The sequence below is a fragment of the Oncorhynchus gorbuscha genome, linkage group LG07 (assembly GCF_021184085.1).
Source record: "Oncorhynchus gorbuscha isolate QuinsamMale2020 ecotype Even-year linkage group LG07, OgorEven_v1.0, whole genome shotgun sequence".
Taxonomy (NCBI): Eukaryota; Metazoa; Chordata; class Actinopteri; order Salmoniformes; family Salmonidae; genus Oncorhynchus; species Oncorhynchus gorbuscha.
Genome location: NC_060179.1, coordinates 77306184 through 77332541, shown reverse-complemented (window position 1 = coordinate 77332541; position 26358 = coordinate 77306184). Strand labels below are relative to the sequence as shown.

Here is a 26358-nt window from a genome sequence, read left to right as displayed (position 1 = left end):
TATTTATTTATTTTATCTTTATTTAACTAGGCAAGTCAGTTAAGAACTGTCATACCTGGTCCATAGACTGCTTCTTTTTTTAAAACATGTACTTTTGGAATTTGGGTGAGTGAACTATCCCTTTAAATAACCTTCTGTCTCATGTGACCATACCCCCACCCCCCCCAAAAAAACTGTTGTAAAAATTATAATATAATAAACACCTATCTTTTCCCACTACCACTGACTTTTCTGATAAATACTTTGTTGAGGGAAAATGTACTTGAGAGCGTCTGCTAAATGACTTAAATGTTAAATGTAAATGTGATGGGTTGTTGTCTCACCTAGCAATCTTAAAATGAATACACTAATTGTAAGTCACTCTGGATAAGAGTGTCTCCTAAAATGTCTAAAATGTAATGTAAAATATAAGTTTTAAAGTTTATCATACTAATTTTAGTATCCTGATTTAAGTTTACTATGTTACGTCTAGTCTATGAGACCAGGCTGAATCGAAGCAGCAAGATAGGTGGCAGAATCCTGCAGTTAAACTGGATTTAACAACAGTGTCCGGCTCTGCCCTCGAATGAAGAGGAAGATAATCGATTTATTTTGATCTTCTTGGTTTGGACAGGAGTAGCCTAATATCATGCCAGTGAAAGCCAACATTTTTATGTGGGCCGTTTACACAGCGGAACCTCGTTTACATGCTGATTAATTTTAGTTCAATATGTCTTTATCTGCATCTACAACTATCCCACCTGCGCTGACAGCGGATCAGCTAACGGTCATCGTGGCCTCCGGTGAGTGATGGCAGTCACACAAACTTAAGTAGGCTGCTGCTAAACCATGAACATATATATTCAGTCGACATAAACCTGTTGCTCTGACACAGGACTGGCTAACTGTTGATCGTTTAGTTATGTATGTTTTGCATGCGTTATAAATACACATTAAAAAGGAATCATGTATAACCTACATGTTTACATTAATGCCGGATATGTTTTACAAAGCTTCGTAGTCACGTCTGTGTTCTTGTTGCCGCATTTCTGCAGTGTCCTGCCTGGTGTTCTTCCTAGTGATTCTCGTGCTCCTGGTGGTCTTGTACAGGAAAGACCCGTTCTGCTGCAGGGTGTCGAACTACCAGGCCAACCAGCGCTGTACAGTAAGGATATAAGTAGCTCGGTTGGTAGGACATGGCGCTTGCAATTACAGGATAGTGGGTTCGAATCCCGGGACAACCCATACGCAAAAATGTATGCAGCATGACTATAAGTCTATAAGTTGCTTTGGATAAAAGCTCATTTCTATATTATTTTATAAAAACAGGGATAACATGTTATAAACGCCTAATGTATACTATTACCCTCTCTGATGCAGGGTCTTCCAACACTATACAGGAAGGCTATGCATGTTATACATATGTAATTAACGGGGAAACGTGTTATTAGCACCTAGTGTATATTGTACATATGTACAGTAAGGACATAAACACCTTACAAATGTGATATAAACATCTATAGGGTTTACCCTAATCTCATCACTAAGGTCATTTACAAATGTGATATAAACATCTATAGGGTTTACCCTAATCTCATCACTAAGGTCATTTACAAATGTGATATAAACATCTATATCTATAGGGTTTACCCTAATCTCATCACTAAGGTCATTTACAAATGTGATATAAACATCTATAGGGTTTACCCTAATCTCATCACTAAGGTCATTTACAAATGTGATTTAAACATCTATAGGGTTTACCCTAATCTCATCACTAAGGTCATTTACAAATGTGATATAAACATCTATAGGGTTTACCCTAATCTCATCACTAAGGTCATTTACAAATGTGATATAAACATCTATAGGGTTTACCCTAATCTCATCACTAAGGTAATTTAAAAATGGCTATAATGGTATTATACATGTGCCATAACCCATTATTTTAAGGCTGCAAGGTCAGGCCTTACCAGGGAGCTCATTATCATTACAAACCCGGGTCTCTGGTGTGAAAGGCAAACCCCCACCGCATCTCAACCAATAGAGTTAACCCACTTGGTGGGAATGTAACGTGGATCCTATAGCGAAGATCGCTGCAATATCATTAACATGTTCACCAGCTGGGAGCCTGATTACAGTAACAGGAGTCTGGTAAACGAGGCTAGAGAAACATCCATAAACCATTATGTAAACACTGTGACAAAACAATATGAACACAGGTACAATAGAGTACTATAAACTCTTTGGAACTTTGTGTAAATGTGTAATAATGGATTTCAGTAACCAATAAGAGCGAGATGCGATAAAGGAGAATGATCTGATTATACATTTGCTCTAGCATTAAACATTCCCAAGTTAGTTCAGGTGAAGAGAGATTCCTGTTTGTTTTTCTGCAGCAAGCAGACCAGACCTCATGGGCCATGGTCAAAAGTAATGCAGTATATGGGATATTCTACAAATTGGGGGTTGGAAATCAATTTACATTTGTATCGTATTTCTCCCAAACACTTTCAATGCAACATACTGAAACAAAACTAACTATGCAAGACTTAGTATGCAAAACTAACTATGCAAGAGATGTTGTTGTAGGCAGAATGCAGCAGAGTAGGATTTTATTTAATTGACAGGCACGACTCATGCCTGTACTCTACACAGACTGGTGCGCCATAACCAATCAGAGCTGCAGTAGGCCTATATGCAAATAGACCATTGCCATATGTGGATCTGTGACATTCACTTTGAACTGGACTGTTTTTACAGCATGAGCGGTAGTAAGTAGATGCGTTTATTTTGAGATCAAAGCGAGAGCTAACGTGTGCACGTTACGTGACGTGTGCAAAACACCCGTTGAATATGGCCAGTGTCAGTACACATCTGCAAAAAAGCGTCATGAAATTGAAATAATTCTATACCAGCCAAACCCAGATGACACTGGGCCAATTGTGCGCCACCCTATGGGAATCCCAATCACAGCCGGAGGTGATACAGCCTGGATTAAAACCAGGGACTGTAGTGACATCTCTTGTACTGAGATGCAGTGCCTTAGAACGCTGCGCCACTCGGGAGCCCTTAAGAGGGTGTGAGCAATGCTGAATGGGTGTAGACAAAGAAGAGCTCTTCACTAGATACCAAAACATTCAAAGGCCATTTTCTCAAAAGGGGAGTTAAAAGTTGATCAACTTTTAAAGCAGAATTACTTTCCCATTGTTCCCACTGTAGTGTATGATATACCATTTCCTAGCTCTGAGTCTCTCCTTTTATCCAATGTAAAAATAAAAATAAATTCAAATGTTGCTACGTAATACTGAATCCAGGTGGTGAGTCACATTTTGTTCCTATCCTTTGCTAGTTAGTGAGTTATTAGCCCAGTTAGAGATCATTTGTAGTCAGCAATAGGGGAGTGATTGCTTCCTCCAAGAACACAAAACGTGTACATTTCTAGACATCTTTGAAAGGAGCCAGTTAAAGAGCTTTTTTTTGTATTAAAGTGGCAGTGTTGTATTTTGAGACAGGCATAATTTGGTATGGAAATGATTATGCATTTTATTTTGAAAAGTGGTTTCCAGCATCACCTCCTTATCTGAATGAGAAGTGGATAAACAGGTTAATGTCAAGCCCTGCATGTTCTTTTTCAAAAGTCTCATGGAACGTAGACCTACATTGAACACCACACATTGGCTGCTACTGTAGGCTGGATGATAGATCAAATCAAATCACATGTATTTGTCACATACACATGGTTAGCAGATGTTAATGTGAGTGTAGCGAAATGCTTGTGATTCTAGTTCCGACAATGCAGTAATAACCAACGAGTAATCTAGCTAACAATTCCAAAACTACTACCTTATACACACAAGTGTAAAGGGATAAAGAATATGTACAGTGGGGCAAAAAAGTATTTAGTCAGCCACCAACTGTGCAAGTTCTCCCACTTAAAAATATGAGAGGCCTGTATTTTTCATCATAGGTACACTTCAAGTATGACAGACAAAATGAGGAAAAAAAATCCAGAAAATCACATTGTAGGATTTTTTTATGCATTTATTTGCAAATTATAGTGGAAAATAAGTATTTGGTCAATAGCAAAAGTTTATCTCAATACTTTGTTATATACCCTTTGTTGGCAATGACAGAGGTCAAACTGAAATTTGTTCAATGACGAAACAAATTAGAGGGAACATTGGATATAACTCATTTTAGTATAGAGATTGCCATTGTGGGCATCCACTATTTAAAAGTAGTCAACTGGGTGGGGATAAATATGGGTTGGGAGTGATCAGCCATTGATCAGAGAGCATTGTCTTTTTCAAATTGGGCTGCCTATGGTTTGTAAACCAAAAACTAAGGCGCTATCCAGGAGCCAAGACCAAGATTTATGCCAAGACATTGGTCACAAGATCCAGATCCAGTGAGTTGGGATATGACAAGTAAAACTAAATGTTTATGTGGTCTAAAGACCACTAGATCAAGAGTTTATGGGCCTTTTCTTCAATTGTAAGAAACTCAAGTAGAGTAAACTGGAGCATAGTACAGTAGAGCACAGTCCTATAGTGTACAGTACAGTACAGTACAGTCCTTTAGAGTACAGTAGATTAGGGCACATCACAGTAGAGTAGAGCACAGTCCTATAGTGTACAGTACAGTACAGTACAGTACAGTACAGTACAGTACAGTACAGTACAGTACAGTACAGTACAGTACAGTACAGTACAGTACAGTACAGTACAGTACAGTAGATTAGGATACATCACAGTACAGTAGAGCACAGTCCTATAGTGTACAGTACAGTAGATTATTTATTTATCTAGGCAAGTCAGTTAAGAACTAACTCTTATTTACAATGACAGCCTACCGCAGCCAAACCCTAGTGGCTGTAGTGGCTGTTTTAGAAGGTTTACGTGAATAATATTTCCCTGTGCAACTCTGTTTTCTGTATTTGTTATGATACAGAGCTGAGAGAGCATGAGAGAGCATGAGAGAGCATGCAGTTCACAGCTCATTTGATAAGGTTAAGATCATTACCCCCTGCTTTTTGTATCCTTATTTTTCTCCCCTATTGAGAATGCAACCACAGATAAACGCTCCTTTGACCTTTTGGTTGGTTGTATCAAAAACATTGATATTCTTCTCTTAATATACGGCCATTTTTTCAATTCAACCATAGGCTACTCATCTGAGATAACCCTACATGAGTGTGTTTTTCCTTTGCATCACATGCTAGTCAGTTACAGTGAAGGCCATCCTCCAGCCCCATTTGCCTCCCACTCCTTTCCTTCCACTCATTCAAGCCAAACATTTTCAATATTAACATTGAAAATATCAACACTGTCGCTTCGTTAAACCAGTATTAGTTGATTATATTACAAATGATGCTGTGATATTATGGCTGCTGCCAGGGGATTGTGTGTTGCACGATGATGTCTCATGTTAAAACCCATATAGCGTTATCGGTAGGGAGACTGCAACAGAGTGTCAGAGCCGAGACAGAGGGATAAAGAAATAAACGGTTGGATCTAACTGTAGATTTTGGCAAAGGCAATTTACATTGTGTGGTCGATAGTGCATAACATGCATCAGATCAGGAGAACAGCTCTGGTAGCCCTTAACAAGACTGATTGGAGTATATTGAGTGGAGTATATTATCGGGCATGAAGAAAGTGTAATTACAGCTCTATAGCCAAGTTATTCCATCACCGCCTAGTAACCTGGCTTGAGGTTAAATCATTGGAGATTTGTATTGAACTGTTATTATGCCTTTGTTGTTGCTGCTACGTTACTAATTGTTAAAGATATAATAGAACAGAATAGAGCATATTAGAATAGAACAGAATAGAGCATATTAGAATAGAACAGAATAGAGCATATTAGAATAGAACAGAATAGAGCATATTAGAATAGAACAGAATAGAGCATATTAGAATAGAACAGAATAGAGCATATTAGAATAGAACAGAATAGAGCATATTAGAATAGAACAGAATAGAGCATATTAGAATAGAACAGAATAGAGCATATTAGAATAGAACAGAATAGAGCATATTAGAATAGAACAGAATAGAGTATATTAGAATAGAACAGAATAGAGCATATTAGAATAGAACAGAATAGAGCATATTAGAATAGAACAGAATAGAGCATATTAGAATAGAACAGAATAGAGCATATTAGAATAGAACAGAATAGAGCATATTAGAATAGAACAGAATAGAGCATATTAGAATAGAACAGAATAGAGCATATTAGAATAGAACATAATATAGCATATTAGAATAGAACAGAATAGAGCATATTAGAATAGAACAGAATAGAGCATATTAGAATAGAACATAATATAGCATATTAGAATAGAACAGAATAGAGCATATTAGAATAGAACATAATATAGCATATTAGAATAGAACAGAATAGAGCATATTAGAATAGAACAGAATAGAGCATATTAGAATAGAACAGAATAGAGCATATTAGAATAGAACAGAATAGAATAACTTTATTTTACACCGACTGAACTTTGGTAAGATGTCATTTTCCACTGTAGTGTAGACAGACTCGAACCAGTCTTCCCTCTTCTCTCCCTACCCAGGATGCTCCACCCCAGTACAACAGAAGACAGTCTCTAGTGGTGTCTCCCTACAATGAACATACTGCTGCCGTGGCCCACGGAAACATTGGATCCCAGGTGAATAAAAACCTCTGTCTTTACATAGTAGGGGAGAGTGGGGTAAGTTTAGCCATTTTGTTCATTCAGCATCACTCTGTCAAGGGAAATATGGTATTCTTTCTAACAAAGATATCTACATATATTTCAGGATGTTGTGTATACCTGGTAATAACCAGAATACATGTAAACTTTACAGTTTTGAAAACATAGCTTGTCCAAAAAAAGTGTTTTTTCATCATAACTTACTCAGGGTATGAGGTAAATTGAGCCGTGGAACAGGGTAAGTTAAGCCACCTACACATTTCTGTACTGAATTAAATATTACCACTACATTTTTAAAACCATGTCTATCTCTATTTCCCAAACGCAATTCAATTCAACACAATCATATTTTAGCCCTCTAGACTCTATTGTCTAAGCCTGTGGGGTTCTACTAAGCTAACATATGAAATTGTTTTAATGTGGCCAAACCAAGGATCATTTAGCTATTTGATTTGGTATTTTACAACCCCTTTAGGTATCCTAAATGAACTTGACTTTCTTTTTTAATGAAACATTGAATTTGGCCTTACTGCTATTAACCTATAGAAATGCAATGAATAACAGATTCGTACATGGAAAAACAAATGTCCTATATCTGAGAGATTAAATAAAGCTCAGGAAGTGTATTTGTTTTTACACATATTTAGCCCATTTTTTTAGGCACTGAACTACTTCCACACAGAATGTACTTCCATTCATTTTTTAAACTGGTACTGGGCTACCTTCAGACGAGTCTTGTGAGGCTTGTCGGTGTCCTAGAGCAAGACATCCGACATGTACTGTACATGTAATGACAGAGTCATCTTTCCATAGAGGGGTCATGTTAGTGTGTAGCCCAAGACGTTTGGACACTACAGACCGACAGGTACCGACTTCAGACGAGTCATGTGACGCTTGTGCTTCAGACGAGTCATGTGACGCTTGTGCTTCAGACGAGTCATGTGACGCTTGTGCTTCAGACGAGTCATGTGACGCTTGTGACGGGTGTAGAGCAAAACCATAATAGAGATCTCTAGGCTAACAGACAGATTTTTATGGGGATTTTTTAAATTATCCTAATTATATTTCCACGGGGGGGAAATGGACTCAAGAGGGTTTTAACACAGGCTTAACACCTAACAAACACTTTATACTTTTTTTAACACTTTTAACACAGGCAAGGCCCTGTTGTTACCTCACATCCCAGCGATAATGCCTTGCATTACGTCTGGGGAAGAAAACATTTCAATTTGCTCAATTTGACTCAAAATATTGACTCAAATGACCACATGGCCATTGGCTCAATTTACCCTAAGGCAAACTTTTGAACTATATTAGCCCACACAGCTACAAGGATGCACTTTCATGCTAGGTTTAGGACCTCATATTGAAGCTTATAGAGAAGCTTATTTTTTGTACCTAACTTGCTTAAACACTTTTGCCATGTGGTTACTTCCTCCACAAACTCCATGAAATTATGACCTCTTCCTAAATATTCGGTAAAATTATACATTTTGTGTATGATTTACTAGAAACAAGGGTGGCTCAACGTACCCCACACTCCCCTATTACACATAGAGATGTAGGTATTAATCAATTAATTCACTTCTCCCTATTATAATCTCTATTTAAAAACCCTCTGAGCTGCTTTCACATTGTTATTGATGCCCAGTGCCGTTTGTAATTAGGCTGCGTTTACACAGTCAGCACAATTCTGATCTTTTCCCACTAACTGGTCTTTTGACCGATCAGATCAACTCTTGAAAAATAGAAAAAGTGATATCATATGAACATGTTTGGTGTGTGTCTGCAGCTTCCAGGGAGGCTGTTTATCATCGGTAAGCCCAGCAGCTATCACCTGGACGGGATCCTGCCCCGCCTTCCGTCCTACGAGAGCGTCCGTAAGAAGGACCGTCAGAGACAGATCCACTCTATGATAGCCGACCGCTTTGGTATCAGCCCCACACAGTCTGAAACGGAGGTCAGTCACTCCTCTGTTCTGGACCTATTTTTATTATGTATTGTTCACTGCATATGTACATATCTATTTTGTCATTGTGGAAGGATGTTGCAGGGCTCCCTTGTAAAAGAGACCTTGCTCTCAAAGGGAATCCCTGTTGAGATCAAAGTCAAATAAAAAATAAATATATTCATACATAGAATATTGATTTATTTCAGTAAATTTAATCTCATAAAATGTCTCTGTACCTACAGCCTCCTCCGACGTACGAGGAGACTCTTCGCCAGTCCATGATCATCTCCTCTGAAGACCTTCAGTGTGTTGAGGCACTTCCCTCAGAACTCCCTCTCTCCACCTGTAACTCCAGCCTTGAACACACAGTGACAGTAGATGCAGGCCCGTCACCCTACCGCCCTATTCAGAGCCCGACCCGGGAACCCGTCTCTGTCTAGACCAGGAGTTATTTGAGGGTCGGAACACTCCTGGTTTTCAACTTCGCATTTTTAACTAGAGACTCGTGTCTCTACCCTTTGCAAGAGAAAAGAAGACAAAATCAACAAAGAAAGAGACATTGTCATGATAATGCATGAGTCAGTTTTACTCAAGAGTTTGTCCTCCTGAGACTAACGCTCTCAACTCTTGACTGTCGTCTGTTGGTGTAGTGAGTGGTTTTAACATGACTGTATGCTGTACATGGCTTGATATCCTTCCACTGGCAATGATATCCTTTATCAGCTAAATAATCAAATCAGCCTACATTTCAAACTCTAGACATGCTCGGGTGTGTGGAAAAGAAGATGTCCGCACCTCACAAGCAGACATATTATGCTTCATCACAACATCCAATGTCGTAGACAACCACAAAACAAGGACATTGTTTCGGGTTGAACGTGTTAATGAAAAATCTAAATCTCCTTGTTTTCAAAAGAACACCGAGCTATGAATACCCAGCTACCTGACATGTGATGAGGACGGCTGGTGAGTGTAGGGCCAGACCAGAGAGCTGTTGTGGTTGAACACATCACTAATTATTAACACTACTGAAGGCAGACAATGCCTATGTTCCAAATGGCACCCTAATCCCCATGTAGTGCACTACGTAGGAAACAGGGTCCCATTTGAGAGACAATCAAAGTGTGTTCACTCAGGGACAGTTGACCAGGGACCATTTGTCTTAACCCAGGTCAAACTAACTATGCACAGAGAAACTCACCATGACCCTGACGTTCCGTATTTTTTGAAACTGCACTGTTGGTTAGGGGCTCGTAAGTAAGCGTTTCACTGCAAGGTCTACTACACCTGTTGTACTCAGCGCATGTGACTATTAACATTTGATTTGATTTACTTCCTGGGCAAAACTGGAATGGGTTTGTCAATGTGTTTAGACTGAGATGCAGTATGTAACTATGCAAAACATTCATATTATGTGTGACCCAAATCAAACAAAAAAACATGTGAAAGTAATAGTTAAATAGCTGAACCAAAAAGGGTCAAATAGGTGAACTAAAGTAGATATAAATGACCTATCCGCTTAAAAAAAAAAAAGGTTTACTCTAACTACGTTTCCATACAGTTTGTATGCGAGTAAAGTCATACCTTTGTTAAATTGAATCACGACAGCTGTGATGGAAACAAGAAGTTTCAATACAATTCTAAATGCGGACAGAACATTTGTCCGTTCGACATGGTGGGATCTTTTTGTGTCTGTAAAATGTGTTACGCGAGAAATGGTGGTGGAAACTCGTTTATGCACAAATATTGATATAACAACCATGTCGAAGTACACTTGGAGTCACGCGATGACATGGTGTGTGTGTGCTCCTCCCACTACAACTGGGGAATCCATGTCGTTTATTAGAATATAGATTAAATAAATTATGAACTTCACAGGGTGGTGAAAGTGCACAGTGATCTTGATGCTCTTTTCCAATAAATATTGAGTGTCTTATTCTTTTGATCGATTCATGACTGCCATTTGACAAAAAACAAATATTCTTGCTCCTATCCATAATAATCTCATCATGTAGACTAGCCTACCCGCACTGTATCTACAAGCTGTTGGCTAGAGCGAACGTGACAAGACCAATGAGCCTATCCTCCTACAGCTCCCCAAACCAGCCTCCATTGCAGAGTAGGCATATTTACTATTTAATGTAACAGTTTTTTGTGACAAAACTATCGGTAGAGGTGAAAATGCGAAGGCAACATATTGAACTTTAAACTTTTTTTTAGTACATTAAAACTTAAGCGAAAAAATAAAATTGTGTGTCGCTTATTATAATTATTATTTAATTTGCAACAAGTCAGTTTGAAATACACCATTGGTGAGAAAATATACATGTTTTAGTTCAGACTTGTTGTATTAACTTGACCTATATTAATCGGGGTGGCAGGGTAGCCTAGTGGTTAAGAGCGTTGGACTAGTAGTAACCGGAAGGTTGCAAGTTCAAACCCCCGAGCTGACAAGGTCGTTCTGCCCCTGAACAGGCTGTTAACCCACTGTTCCTAGGCCGTCATTGAAAATAAGAAGTTGTTCTTAACAGACTTGCCTAGTTAAATAAAGGTACAATTTTTAAAAACTGATAGGATTGCTATCAACCTTACTGTCAAAAGGGAACACTCCTGCTTCTATTTATTGACATTTGTTCGTTTTTCTCTACCAGGCACAAATATGTCCACAGCGTAGAGTAATGTCAGCGAAGGGAGTAGAGACCTCATTTTGACCTCTCCCTTTTTTGTTTTTTTTTGCAGAGTTTCTCTCCCCAAACCCAATCTTCCCCTAAGCACATACAAATCTTATAAACACATACTACAGCGCTCATCAGTTATTAGAGGGCCTCCATCAGAAGTGTTTCGACAAGCTGTCTGTTGTGGTGAATGTACCAGGGCATTCGTCGTGTATTTCACACTTCCCTGCATTCCACTGGGAGGAGTTGACATACTATCTGGAACTCATACTCTCAAAATAAATGGCACCTAACTCACTCTACAAGTTCTGAGTAAAGTATGATCTGTAAAATGCTATACACATCCTGCCATCACCACACTGGGCACAGACATCAGTCCAACTTCTCGTTTTGATTTACATTTGGTGGAGTTGTCAACTACTGTGAATTCAACTTCAACAACAAAACATCTCCGTGTCATTGGATTTAGGTTCTAAGTTTGGCGAAAAGACAAATTCCCTTACGTTCATGACTTTTGTTTCAAATTGAATCAGTTTTACACGTTGAAATAAGATAGAAACATTGATTCAACCAGTTTTTGCCCAGTGTAGTCTGCTGCTGCTAAAAAGTGTGATTTATTACTTCAATCTGCTTCACAGGTTCTTTTAAAAAACAAACACGTTTTTACATTAGCCCTCCGTGGTCTGTATGGAGAAAACTGAGGGGAAACTTGAGCCTTGAGACACCCTGTGGTTACTTCAAGAACTTTAGACCACATTCACACTTGATATTGATTTTTCCCCCCCCAAACAATACTAAAATATTCCCGACAATTAAATACCTTTGGATACACAGGAAATTGTTCTCTTAACTAAGCTTAAAATTCCAACAGACTGCTGATGTCATGATTATATATAAAACTTTATTGGATGGAATGACATTGGTATGTCTTCTTACAGCACAAAAAGTCAAAGATGCCTGTTGAATAAACTTTCGACCAGTCACATTTCCAGAGTGCAGGATCGATGACAACGGTCACCACAGGTAACACAGGAAGCTTTGAGGAATTCCCTCGGAACATCCAGAATCCTCATCACGCTTTGGCTCAGTTCCACAACATTCACAACAAAAGGAGTCTGCGGGTGAACAGAACCTTTCAAATCGAAACTGCCCAGTCCATAGAAAGAGTAGGGTTTGTACCTACACAGAGTGGAATAGGAATGAGTCTTCAGAACATGCCAACCAGTTTGAATTTGCCCTCCTGTTTGTTGGGCACTACGTTGATGAAGGTCTTGTAGAGTACAGTTCCTGTGGGCAGCTTGGTGATGACCTTGAAGGTCTCAGAGCTGCGTGGGGCTGGAACATACACCTCCTTCGTGAACCTGACAATGCCGTCCTCCAGGGCATACAGGGTGTTGTTGGTTCCAATCCCCACCTGAGAGAGAAAGAGAGAGGTGGAGGGAGACAGAAAGAGAAGAGGGGGAAGAGAGATTAGTTGACAATCAACCAGCCACCTACAGACATATGAAAACTTCCAGGGGTGTACTCACTAGGAACCAAACGAAACAGCGAGGGACCTACCTGAATTTGTCCTAATAGAAACATATCGTTCTTTGGAGTAAACGGTTTCTTTTGAAAAATGTTTTGCAAAGATGTCCGTCTAATGAATACACCCCAGGATATTAACAGTGACCGTGTGAAACCTTACATGCGCTCCTGGTTGCCACCTCATGAGCCTCTGTGTTGCTAGGATGTTGCCAGCATGGACAAAGTTCCCTGAAGATGGATGACAACAAAACAGAAGTGTTTGTTAGATAATGCAAACATGGTGTGTAGGATCTAAATGTTGTCACGATACCAGTATCGCAATATTAAGATACCTAATTTTCCATGGCAAAAAGAAAACAAAGCAGAATAAACACTTTGGACTTTCAAAAACGACTGTATGAAATAGTGTGTGACAAACTCAGCAAAAAAAGAAACATCCCTTTTTCAGGACCCTGTCTTTCAAAGATAATTCGTAATAAATCCTAATTCCTCCACAGATCTTCATTGTAAATGGTTTGAACACTGTTTCCCATGCTTGTTCAATGAACCATAAACAATTAATGAACATGCACCTGTGGAACGGTCGTTAAGACAGTAACAGCTTACAGACGGTAGGCAATTAAGGTCACAGTTATGAAAACTTAGGACACTAAAGAGGCCTTTCTACTGTCTCTGAAAAACACCAAAATAATGATGGCCACGGTCCCTGCTCATCTGTGTGAACGTGCCTTAGGCATGCTGCAAGGAGGCACGAGGACTGCAGATGTGGCCAGGGCAATAAATTGCAATGTCCGTACTGTGAGACGCATAAGACAGCGCTACAGGGAGACAGGACAGACAGCTGACCACGTGTAACAACACTTGCACAGGATCGGTACATCTGAACATCACACCTGCAGGACAGGTACAGGATGGCAACAACAACTTCCCGAGTTACACCAGGAACGCACAATCCCTCCATCAGTGCTCAGACTGTCCTCAATAGGCTGAGAGAGGCTGGACTGAGGGCTTGTAGGCCTGTTGTAAGGCAGGTCCTCACCAGACATCACCGGCGACAACATTATCTATGAGCACAAATCCACCATCGCTGGACCAGACAGGACTGGCAAAAGGTGCTCTTCTCTGACGAGTTGTGGTTTTGTCTCAGGGGTGATGGTTGGATTCGTGTTTACTGTCGAAGGAATGAGCGTTACACCGAGGCCTGCACTCTGGAGCGGGATCGATTTGGAGGCGGAGGGTCCATCATGGTCTGGGGCGGTGTGTCACAGCATCATCGGACTGAGTTTATTGTCATTGCAGGCAATCTCAATGCTGTGCATTACAGGGAATACATCCTCCTCCCTCATGTGGTACTCTTCCCGCAGGCTCATCCTGACATGACCCTCCAGCATGACAATGTTAGTCACATGTCTGTGGAACTTGTTCAGCTTATGTCTCAGTTGTTGAATCTTGTTATGTTCATACAAATATTTACACATGTTAAGTTTGCTGAAAATAAACACAGTTGACAGTGAGAGGACGTTTTTGCTGAGTTCAGTGTGAGACACAGTGTGTGACATAGTGCTATAGCTTGGAAAAGAAACACGTGATTCTGGGTGACAAAATCTGATGTTTTTTCCCCCCAACATTAGGACTGATTTCCTCCTATTCATGTTTTGTTTCCTGCCTCGATACCTCTCGAGTATCAGGATACTGGAATAGTGACTGCCCTAGTAGGGTGAAAGACATAACATGCACCTCAGAGATGTCAGAACTAAGCATACTGACAAATAAACAGCATTAACATAGCTACCATCTGTTTTCTTGAAGCCATATCTGCGACCAGGGCTCTTTCCACCGACATTCTTACTGCTACCGCCTGCCTTCTTGGAGGCGAACCGCACCCAGTCCGTGAGAGAGGACTGGCAAGGGAGCAGAAGACCTGCAATTTCATCGAGTTAACATTGTAGTTTGGAAACATTGTAACAGTTGTAGCAAGGAGATACAATGACTGTCTGGCTTGTATAATGACAGTGGGCTGTTCAATGCCATTTGTGATGCTCATGCAATGCTAGCAACTTCTTTCCAATGTAGGTAGCTAGTTGTCGGATACACCAGCTGTAGTCCCGACATGACCAATCTCTCAAACTCAAGGCAGCATTCTGCCTTCTCCTTACAGTTCTCAGGCATTCGTTTCACCCACGACTGCCTCATGTGAACTACAATCGAAAACATATGGCCCTTAACTTTCATCAGTGAGAAACAATCCTTCAAATAAAAGATAGTTACTGTAGCAGTTGTGCACTGATCCACACAGTGATGGAGCCGCCACCCGACGAAACTACACTTACTGAGTTACACTTACACGCAGGTGTTCAGAGCATTCTAGATAGCTAATTAGAACAGGAGGTCGGCTCTTGGCTTCTGTCTGTTTTCTGTAAACAAGTACTGTAACATGGAGATATGGCCGTGTGGGAACACTAACCCTATCAAGGTATGTATCAATTCAACCTTTAAAAAAAACTAAAAACATACTGCAAGTGATGCATGTTAAGATCCCCGACGCTCGGTTTTTACATGAACAAAACTTCCCCGTACAGAAGACACCTTCGTCCAATGACTTATGTATAATCTAATGGAACTGAGAGTCATGATCAAGGGATAGACATGACCATGCAATCCAATCCCTCGACAGCATGGCCACGCAATTATTACATACACAAAAACTGAAATGTTCAAATATAATTTTAAATCAACATTTGTGATAGACAAGAGAAGTTTAGGTTTGCGTCTAATAGAAGGGGCCCTGCTGTCCAGGGATTGGATAGTATGGTCATGTCGGGACTACACTGGTTATTGATAAGCCAAGGGGGCTTTACAGCCTCCCCAATACCAGTTGAAGGTATTGACCCCAGCTGGCTCACTGTGAATTACAATCTGGACGCTCTGTTAACATTTAGAAACGTTATTAACCATCGCTTGCGATACAGTTTTGGAAACATTTGGAACTTAACAATAATTTCAGCAAGAAAGAAATAAGGCTGGACGATATGGTCAAAATATCAGATCCCAGTATCTTTAAAAAAATTGGACGGTGTTTCATGTTTTTGATTACATTACATTACATTTAAGTCATTTAGCAGACGCTCTAATAAAAGTTCTACATTTGCTTTATAAGTAGTGAGTGATCCTAGAGTGGCAACACATACATTCTAAATGATTTCAATGAGTCTTTATTCAATGCAACCAAAAATCAGGGTTTTGGCTACGGTAAGCCATCATTATAAATAAGAATTTGTTCTTAATTGACTTGCCTAGTTAAATAAAGCTTAAATTAAAAATATTAAAAATACATACAAAATATACACTTACTGTATGCAGGTGAGAAAAGTTGTACCAGGCTGTTTTCAAGTACAACATCCAGCAGAGAGGTATGTCACCTTGTGCTCACATTTCCATTGGACAATTCCATTTCATATTTTCAGCTGGAAGCAGGCGTTTGTCAAAACACAGCCGGGTGCGACTCTGCTATGTGTATCTTTTGTATAATTCTCTTATATGAAAGTTATGTTCCCAAAACCATATTGCAAGCGAGGTGTATTTGCGTGTAGACAGAGGGTCGGCGAGCCGGGCATAACCCTTAGGCGGCATATAGGTACATGGAATGCCTCAATCTATTACTTTTGCGATTTGAGTCATAAGGACAAGGAGTACACCAGCCGGTGATAGTTAGCTAACTAAATGCAGAACGAACTAGCCAGCAGATCCGACCAGCTTGCTTACAGCTGCACAACATTCCTGTGTATCTCGATCCAGGGATGAGAAATGCATTTTACTCGGAATTGTCCCATTATCCTAACTATTACACAGAAGATTAAATTGTGTTAAATTTGGTTGGTGTAACAGTTAGGATAATGGGACAATTCAGAATACAATGCCTTTCTCATCCCTGGAATGAGGTACATTTTTCAACCCATATCTCTCACCGGCTCCACGGTGTCTTAATACTGTATACACAGGAATGACTGTCTCAGGATGGTAAGTTGGTGGCTGAAGATATCCCTCTAGTGGTGTGGGGGCTGTGCTTTGGCAAAGTGGGTGGGGTTATATCCTTCCTGTTTGGCCCTGTCCGAGGGTATCATCGGATGGGGCCACAGTGTCTCCTGACCCCTCCCGTCTCAGCCTCCAGTATTTATGCTGCAGTAGTTTATGAGTCGGGGGGCTAGGGTCAGTCTGTTATATCTGGAGTACTTCTCCTGTCTTATCAGGTGTCTTGTGTAAATTTAAGTATGCTCTCTCGAATTCTCTTTCTTTCTCTCTCTCGGAGGACCTGAGCCTTAGGACCATGCCTCAGGACTACCTGGCATGATGACTCCTTGCTGTCCCCAGTCCACCTGCCGCACTGCTGCACCAGTTTAAACTGTTCTGCCTGCGGCTATGGAATCCTGACCTGTTCACCGGACGTGCTACATGTCCCAGACCTGCTGTTTTCAACTCTCTAGAGACAGCAGGAGAGGTAGAGATGCTCTTAATGATCGGCTATGAAAAGCCAACTGACATGTACTCCTGAGGTGCTGACTTGCTGCACCCTCGACAACTACTGTGATTATTATTATTTGACCATGCAGGTCATTTATGAACATTTGAACATCTTGGCCATGATCTGTTGTAATCTCCATCCGGCACAGCCAGAAGAGGACTGGCCACCCCATTATAGCCTGGTTTGGGGTTTTAGGCTGGGTTTCTGTACAGCATTTTGAGATATCAGCTGATGTAAGAATGGCTATATAAATACAATTTGATTTGACCCTATTGCAGCTTTAAGCAAGCTGATGACAGAGAACGAGCGATTGGCTATTGTCATGCTAGCTTCAAAAACACGCTATCCAGCTAAATAGCTTTATAATAAATACGCGTCATTGGCGTATATTAGGTCTAAAGACGTGTTTTAAAGAGGTTTTATTTAACGCAAATAAATGAATATTTTACCTGCTCTGGACTTGAACATCAAGGACGAGAGCGCAGCCATCTTGTTTTACTCGTTACCAGAGCCGCAAAGTCAAAATGGTCTATATAGTAACAATTAATGAAATCAAAAATGATTTTTTTTTTGTCTTAATTTAAAGTTGGGCATAAGGTTAGCAGTGTGGTTGAGGTTAGGGTTAAAATCTTATTTTAAGAAAAAATGTAGAAATAGGCGGGGTTTAGCCGTGACCTTGTGTCACATCAAAACCCTCCCGTCAACCACCACACCCGCGGAACCAAAGTTGTAACGGCTTGCAAGTCGAAATAAATAGCGAATTACTTTTATTCCTTTGAAAATAAAATATTGAACACATTATACAATAATTGTTTAATAACAATGTGAGTAGCTAGTTATTTTTTAAAATTACATTTGACAGGTAGCTAACTATTAACGGTGGCCCGTTCCTGTAGGTTCATGCTCTACAACATCCGCAGAGTACGACCCTGCCTCACACAGGAAGCGGCGCAGGTCCTAATCCAGGCACTTGTCATCTCCCGTCTGGATTACTGCAACTCGCTGTTGGCTGGGCTCCCTGCCTGTGCCATTAAACCCCTTCAACTCATCCAGAACGCCGCAGCCCGTCTGGTGTTCAACCTTCCCAAGTTCTCTCACGTCACCCCGCTCCTCCGTTCTCTCCACTGGCTTCCAGTTGAAGCTCGCATCCGCTACAAGACCATGGTGCTTGCCTACGGAGCTGTGAGGGGAACGGCACCTCAGTACCTCCAGGCTCTGATCAGGCCCTACACCCAAACAAGGGCACTGCGTTCATCCACCTCTGGCCTGCTCGCCTCCCTACCACTGAGGAAGTACAGCTCCCGCTCAGCCCAGTCAAAACTGTTCGCTGCCCTGGCCCCCCAATGGTGGAACAAACTCCCTCACGACGCCAGGACAGCGGAGTCAATCACCACCTTCCGGAGACACCTGAAACCCCACCTCTTTAAGGAATACCTAGGATAGGTTAAGTAATCCCTCTCACCCCACCCCCCTAAGTTTTAGATGCACTATTGTTAAGTGACTGTCCCACTGGATGTCATAAGGTGAATGCACCAATTTGTAAGTCGCTCTGGATAAGAGCGTCTGCTAAATGACTTAAATGTAATGTAAATGTAAAATGTAATGTAAGCTAATGTATTGGTAGCTAAACGTTACTGTAGCTTGCGAGGTTCGTTTTTACCTCGGGAACATTTGTTAGGTAATTAACTAATGTATGTCATTATGTAAATATGTCATTAGCCTTGACTATAATATGTCGCGAATGTTACTGTTACAATATTTACTTACAAATGATGAACTATATAACTAGCTAGCTGCACGACAACGAACCAGTGTATATGGGCTAAGTATGGCATTATAGCCGAGAGACCTTCTTCGATGAGATTTAACGGCGGTTGGCATCCAATAAATGTTGCATTACCGCCACCTACTAGACTGGAGTATAACTCCCTTATACTTGAAAAAAAAATATTAAACAAATGCCCTACCACCTAACACTACACTCACAAAAATTAATATATCAGAGTCCACTATTTAAATATATTTAGTCCCACTTCAGGCCAACAGCCTGAAATGATGGTACACCACCACTTAACACACCCCATAACTCTTCTGATGTCAAGTCTCGCACACCCAAATACCTCTGCAGCTGCTACCACAACCTCTATTTTCTGTGATTTACTTTCCATCCCAGCAGTACAGTTGATAACTATTGCTATAAATGCCAAAAAATCCAATCTTAATCTTACAGCTCTACTACCCCCCCCTTGACCCATCTTTCTGTGCTTTCTTCACTGCCTCAGCATATGACAACTTCTGCACTACTCTAACCCTGGAAACCTCAACCTGCCTCTCTCGCATGGGACATTTCTGATCCCCAGCACCATGGGCACCGCTATAATTAACACATACCACTACTTTCCCCAAGACTTCACATTCCTTTGTCTCATGCCCTTCTGCACACTTCTCGCACATAGGAACCTCTCTCCTACACACTACTGCCACATGCCAATGAGCTTGACACCTGTAACAACGTAATGTATTTGGCACAAAGTCTCATACAGGATAACTTATACATCCTAACAACACTTTGTTGGGCAAAGATTCATCAAAACTCAAAAAAGAACAGACAATGACTCTTCAGTTTCACCACTCACAATGACTCTTCAGTTTCACCACTCACAATGACTTCAGTTTCACCACTCACAATGACTCTTCAGTTTCACCACTCACAATGACTCTTCAGTTTCACCACTCACAATGACTCTTCAGTTTCACCACTCACAATGACTCTTCAGTTTCACCACTCACAATGACTCTTCAGTTTCACCACTCACAATGACTCTTCAGTTTCACCACTCACAATGACTCTTCAGTTTCACCACTCACAATGACTTCAGTTTCACCACTCACAATGACTCTTCAGTTTCACCACTCACAATGACTCTTCAGTTTCACCACTCACAATGACTCTTCAGTTTCACCACTCACAATGACTCTTCAGTTTCACCACTCACGCCACCCTGTCTGTGTCGCACAAAACGTTGAGCATCAAATACCAGGAATCCACCCCTTCAGTTGGTCAACTTTCACATTTACCCCTACCCCAGTAATCACTCCTTTCAATGGCACCCTTTTCTTGAGAGCAAAACAATTCACATCTCCACTTTTTTCAAAAACATCTTTATCTTGATCCTCCGTGCAAGCTTCTGGCTCTGAGAACTTCACCACACCTACCACCTCCGATACTTTGCCCTCATTCACTTCCATTTCTCCTCAAATCTTCAATTCACTCCGCTTACACTTTCTACCATTCTTCTTTAACAAACCATCTCCCTTTTTTTCTGCCATTTTTAACTGACTCAAGCTCACCCTCTTCCTCCCTCCCTCTTTTGGACCTCCCCTGACTCTCTTTTTCCCTCCATTCCTCCTCCGTATTCCAAGTATAAATCAAATTTAAAATCAAATCAAATTTATTTATATAGCCCTTCGTACATCAGCTGATATCTCAAAGTGCTGTACAGAAACCCAGCCTAAAACCCCAAACAGCAAACAATGCAGGTGCCTACGGAGCTGTGAGGGGAACGGCACCTCAGTACCTCCAGGCTCTGATCAGGCCCTACACCCAAACAAGGGCACTGCGTTCATCCACCTCTGGCCTGCTCGCCTCCCTACCACTGAGGAAGTACAGCTCCCGCTCAGCCCAGTCAAAACTGTTCGCTGCGCTGGCCCCCCAATGGTGGAACAAACTCCCTCACGACACCAGGACAGCGGAGTCAATCACCACCTTCCGGAGACACCTGAAACCCCACCTCTTTAAGGAATACCTAGGATAGGATAAGTAATCCCTCTCACTCCCCCCCCTTTAAGATTTAGATGCACTATTGTAAAGTGACTGTTCCACTGGATGTCATAAGGTGAATGTACCAATTTGTAAGTCGCTCTGGATAAGAGCGTCTGCTAAATGACTTAAATGTAAATGTAAATGTAAAAGCCTCCTTATGATAACACAGCACTTCTCCTTACATCTTGTTCTTGCCTTGTCAAGGCACACCATTTAACCGGCTGTCACAATCTCCGTACAATCAACATGAACCCCTCGGGATGTAGCCCTCAAATCACATTTTATTGGTCACATACACGTATTTAGCAGATGTTATTGCAGGTGTAGCGAAATATTTGTGTTCCTAGCTCCAACAGTGCAGTAGTTCTAACAACTCACAACAATACACACACACATCTAAAAGTAAAAGAATGGAATTAAGAAATGTATAAATGTCAGAGTGGCATTGACTAAAATACAGTAGAATACAGTATATACATATGAGATGAGTAAAGCAGTATGTAAACATATTTAAAGTGACTAGTGTTCCATTATTAAAGTGGCCAGTGATTCCAAGTCTATGTATATAGGGCAGCAGCCTCTAACGTGCAGGGTTGCGTAACTGGGTGGAAGCCAGCTAGTGATGGCTATTTAAGTCTGATGGCCTTGAGATAGAAGCTGTTTTTCAGTCTCTCGGTCCCTGATTTGATGCACCTGTACTGACCTCGCCTTCTGGATGATAGCGGAGTGAACAGGCCGTAGCTCAGGTGGTTGATGTCCTTGAGTATCTTTTTGGCCTTCCTGTGACATTGAGTGGTGTAGGTGTCCTGGAGGGCAGGTAGTTTGCCCCCAGTGATACGTTTGGCAGACCAACCCACCCTCTGGAGAGCCCTGCGGTTGCGGGCGCTGCAGTTGCCGTACTAGGCGGTGATACAGCCCGACAGGATGCTCTCAAATGTGCATCCTGAGGTTGAAGAGGCGCTGTTGCGCATTCTTCACCACACTGTCTGTGTGAGTGGACAATTTCAGATAGTCAGTGATGTGTACACCGAGGAACTTGAAGCTTTCCACCTTCTTCACTGCGGTCCCATCAATGTGGATAGGGGCGTGGAGCCTCTGCTGTTTCCTGAAGTCCACGATCACTTACTTAGTTTTGTTGACATTGAGTGAGGTTATTTTCCTGGCACCTCTCTCCCAGGGCCCTCACCTCCTCCCTGTAGGCAGGCTCGTCATTGTAATCAGGCCTACTGTTGTAGGCCAGTGCATACCACTTGTAAAAAAGCATCCTCAAGAGATCTGAAGCAAGCACTGTTCTTACAGACATTGTCCGCTAAAACGGAACTACAACATCAGAAGAACAGCACCCGATAGATGTTTCTCGAGGCTAATATGGCCAGAGACGAAGGCCAATAAAGATACCATTTTGTATAGCATATGCCTTTTAGGCCGTCTCAAAGTAGAACATAATAGATTGCAAATTAAATATTAAATTAAATACCGGCAATATAACACCATCCTTCTGATTTTAACCTGCTTTGTCCATCATCTGTCTGAAACCGGAGCCACCATGGGCAGCTACAGTGACTCCACCAGTGTCCTGGACGAGGATCTCCCTGTGTATGACTTCCTGCAGCCCGGCCGTAGCCTCAGCCGCGCCTCCCAGAACCACATAGACCAAACAAACCTGGTGGTCAAGGACAGCTACAATATAGAGATCCCTGTCTCCGCCTCAGGGAGGGAGTGGTAGGGAGGCTGTGGGCAATAGGGGGTTTGGGTGCGGGGATGGGGTGGGGTGGCTGATATGATGATCAGTAAGTGATGATGAGGAAGCGGAGACTCAAGCAAAGATAGGAGGGTGTGGAGCCTACATACTCCACTCTCAGGAATGGACAGGACAACCATCCCTCTTCCCCTGACCCCCCTAGTGGTTTAGGCCTGTTGGCACCGAATGGTCACGCAGAGTCCAAACCTGAAGGAAGGTGGAGGTGAAGGACCAGACTGGGATGACCGAGGCAGGCAATCAGAGCCATCTCTCCCTCAGCTATGGCCCCTGCCAAAGCCCTTCTCCAGGGCTGGGAGCACCTCCAGCTCCCCTGCTAAGAGGAAGCCCTCCAAGAGGACTGCTGAGAAGATCCAGGCATCCAGAGAGAGGAGGGAGGCCCTGGAGAGATAGCAGGGGGAAAAGGAGGCGCGGAGGCTAGAGCAGGAGAGGCAGAAGGCAGAGAAGGCCCTGGCGGAGGCTGTGAAAGCACTGCGACCAGAGGAGTGTATCAAACACATAGTGGTAGCTGTGGATCCAGGTGAGTGGAAGAGAGGCCGTGGCTGTGGATACAGGTGAGTGGAAGAGAGGCCGTGGCTGTGGATCCAGGTGAGTGGAAGAGAGGCCGTGGCTGTGGATCCAGGTGAGTGGAAGAGAGATACAGGTGAGTGGAAGAGAGGCCGTGGCTGTGGATCCAGGTGAGTGGAAGAGAGGCCGTGGCTGTGGATCCAGGTGAGTGGAAGAGAGACCGTGGCTGTGGATACAGGTGAGTGGAAGAGAGGCCGTGGCTGTGGATACAGGTGAGTGGAAGAGAGGCCGTGGCTGTGGATCCAGGTGAGTGGAAGAGAGACCGTGGCTGTGGATCCAGGTTGGTTGCTATGGTTTGATACCACTTTGTGTTTCTGCTGACGAGCTGGAATGTGTACGTTGATGAGCAATATGAGCACAGCAGTTAATGGCCATAGGTTTATTTACACACATGCCACACGCAAACTGTTGTGTGCCATTGGATTTATGTACACCAATATGCTTTAAAATCCTGCCTGCGGGTGGTTTAGTGTAAAACCAGATCTTTCTTTTTATCGGTGGGAAAATTAACTCGATACATTGTTTGTATAGCAAAATAAACCTAATATAAAAGCTAGGTTTTAGCCAAAGTTTAAACTGTTTCACATCTCCACTAGTTATTTGACATTGTTCAAAGATGTTATTTTCCACAAAAGCTCAGCCATCCACGTAGAGATGTATGTTATTTTCCACACAAGCTCAGCCATCCACGTAGAGATGCATGTTATTTTCCACACAAGCTCAGCCATCCACGTAGAGATGTATGTTATTTTCCACACAAAGCTCAGCCATCCACGTAGAGATGCATGTTATTTTCCACACAAGCTCAGCCATCCACGTAGAGATGTATGTGCAATTATTGAACTGTGAACATTTTCACACTGTGAGAAATTTTACAACACGACTTCACAATCTGAACATGATTGGGAAGCTGGGAAGATGTTTTACATGACATAAGGCAAAGCCATTCACCTTGGCAACCAAATGAGTTTGCTGTACCCGGTCACAACTATATTTTTATGGTCACACAAAGTAGTCAGCTGTGAATTTAAAATTAGTAGCCTTGCAATTATTTACATGCCCCAGTTGCATTTGCAACCAAATACATTTTTTTCTGTGCGAATTTAATATGAATGGATTAAGTCTAAAGATTTGATCAAGGCTTTTTTGTTTGTTTTACTTCTTGTCAAGGTGGGTTTCTGCTAGTTGAGTATATTTAGGAATACAACTGGTCATATCATTTTTCTACAAATGTGTTAAATGGAATTCTACACTCTGGTTATACAGTAGGTAGTGACGTTGGCAGTTCAAGGTCATGATTGGATACACACAAACTCACATATACATTTGTCTTGGCATCATTGCATTCATTCCAAATGTTGACACTTCAACAGACAATGGCTTTATAGTCATTTAACAGATGGCCATTCTGTCTCTGATACAAAGGTATCCTGACCATATAGTATGGTAAATAGAACAAGATAAAGCCATTTAATTGCAATGAATGTATCACCCCAGTGTTAATACAGGGAACCGCTACATTCTGGGCTATCCCTAAGAGATGCCTCAACTATCATTTAAAGGACAAAGTATTCAAAGAAAAGTACCTTGTCTCGTAACAACTCATTATTAAAATACAGCAAACAGAAGATAATCCAGGAAACATTCACAACTATTAGGAAATACACCGTGGCCAGATGCTGCCCTCACTCCCTTTATGTTATCCAGTAGCAGGGGGGGGTAGAGGTGCAGACTGTAGCCCCTCTTTGACCTCGGGTTTGCAGGCTCCCTAACCCTGGTGGTCATAGACTTGGATAAGTACTTCAGGTGAGGGGCAAAAGGAAGATTTGGTCTGCATCCCAAATGGCACCTTATATAGTGCACTACTTTTGACCAGGGCCCATAGCGTACTGCACTATATAGGACTCTGGTCAAAAGTAGTGCACTATGTAGGGACTATGCAACAGCCCCCTTATGGGGGTATTTATAATAGTTTATAACGCATTAATTAAAGTGTTACCATTTCAAGTAAGTGTAAGGGAGGAAGTGTTTAGGTGGAAGAGGTGGGAAAGGGGACTTTTAGCTATCTCTTGTAGAAACATCAAGCCGTGTCCCATAAAAGTCCACCATTTTGCAAAAAAAATAACAGCTTGTTTTGCTTTTAGATCCCAGAAGCCCCAGAGCCAAAAGAAACAAGCAGCAGGAAAGGGGGCGGGGGAAAAAGTGGATGAAATATGGAGGTGAGGCACTGCCCTCGCAAGGTTTCTCGGGTTGAGGAGGTGGGTTGACATCATTAGCAGCTGATAGATAACATCTTCACAAAATCATTTACAGTCATTTGATAATATAGTGGAAGGGATTATTTTTGCAAATACTATAGGAGCAAGTTTTGAGTCTTTGAAACCAACTCAACCATGGGCCATTCTGGATCCGACTTACTTGAGCCACGAAAGGACTTGGGGAACCTGTTTAACCATGATTAACATACCTGTATGCACTTGTCCACTTGTATGGAGTATGTCGTAGGAGACTTCTGTGACACCTGGTCCAATATCCTTCCCCGAGGGGGGGGGGGTCCAGGTGCATTTCCTGTCCACCTGGAAGGAAACCATCTTCCCCATCCCAATCCTAACCTTAACGGAAAACAGACCTTAGATCAGTGTTTAGGGGCAACTTCCTCCTTCTCCTCCAGTGTCGGAGCAAGGCATTCTGGGTACAGTCGGATACCTGGAATGGTGCGTTTTGATTGAAAGAAGGTTGCCCTGGCCCGTGGCTGCTATAGAAGAAGGTTTTCCATTGATTCAATAAACTGAGGCATGCCACAATGCTCCATTCTCACGTACACATCTCTGCAAAAACTACAGAGACAATCC

The 26358-nt window shown here is 41.8% G+C and overlaps 2 protein-coding genes across 2 annotated transcripts; one reads left to right on the top strand and one right to left on the bottom strand.

Moving 5' to 3' along the window:
- The first annotated feature begins 517 nt into the window (after positions 1 to 517).
- LOC124039371 lies at positions 518 to 10572 on the top strand. The gene is made up of 5 exons (XM_046355332.1): positions 518 to 782; positions 1035 to 1144; positions 6566 to 6661; positions 8478 to 8645; positions 8879 to 10572. Exons 1-5 carry the CDS (start codon positions 710 to 712, stop codon positions 9074 to 9076), a joined length of 645 nt encoding a protein of 214 aa, XP_046211288.1. The 5' UTR covers positions 518 to 709; the 3' UTR covers positions 9077 to 10572.
- Positions 10573 to 12192: 1620 nt separating this feature from the next.
- Positions 12193 to 18044, bottom strand: LOC124039370 (39S ribosomal protein L27, mitochondrial-like). The gene is made up of 4 exons (XM_046355331.1): positions 17807 to 18044; positions 14631 to 14759; positions 12999 to 13066; positions 12193 to 12725 (listed from the first exon to the last, which is right to left on the bottom strand). Exons 1-4 carry the CDS (start codon positions 17844 to 17846, stop codon positions 12519 to 12521), a joined length of 444 nt encoding a protein of 147 aa, XP_046211287.1. The 5' UTR covers positions 17847 to 18044; the 3' UTR covers positions 12193 to 12518.
- Between the last annotated feature and the right edge of the window lie 8314 nt (positions 18045 to 26358).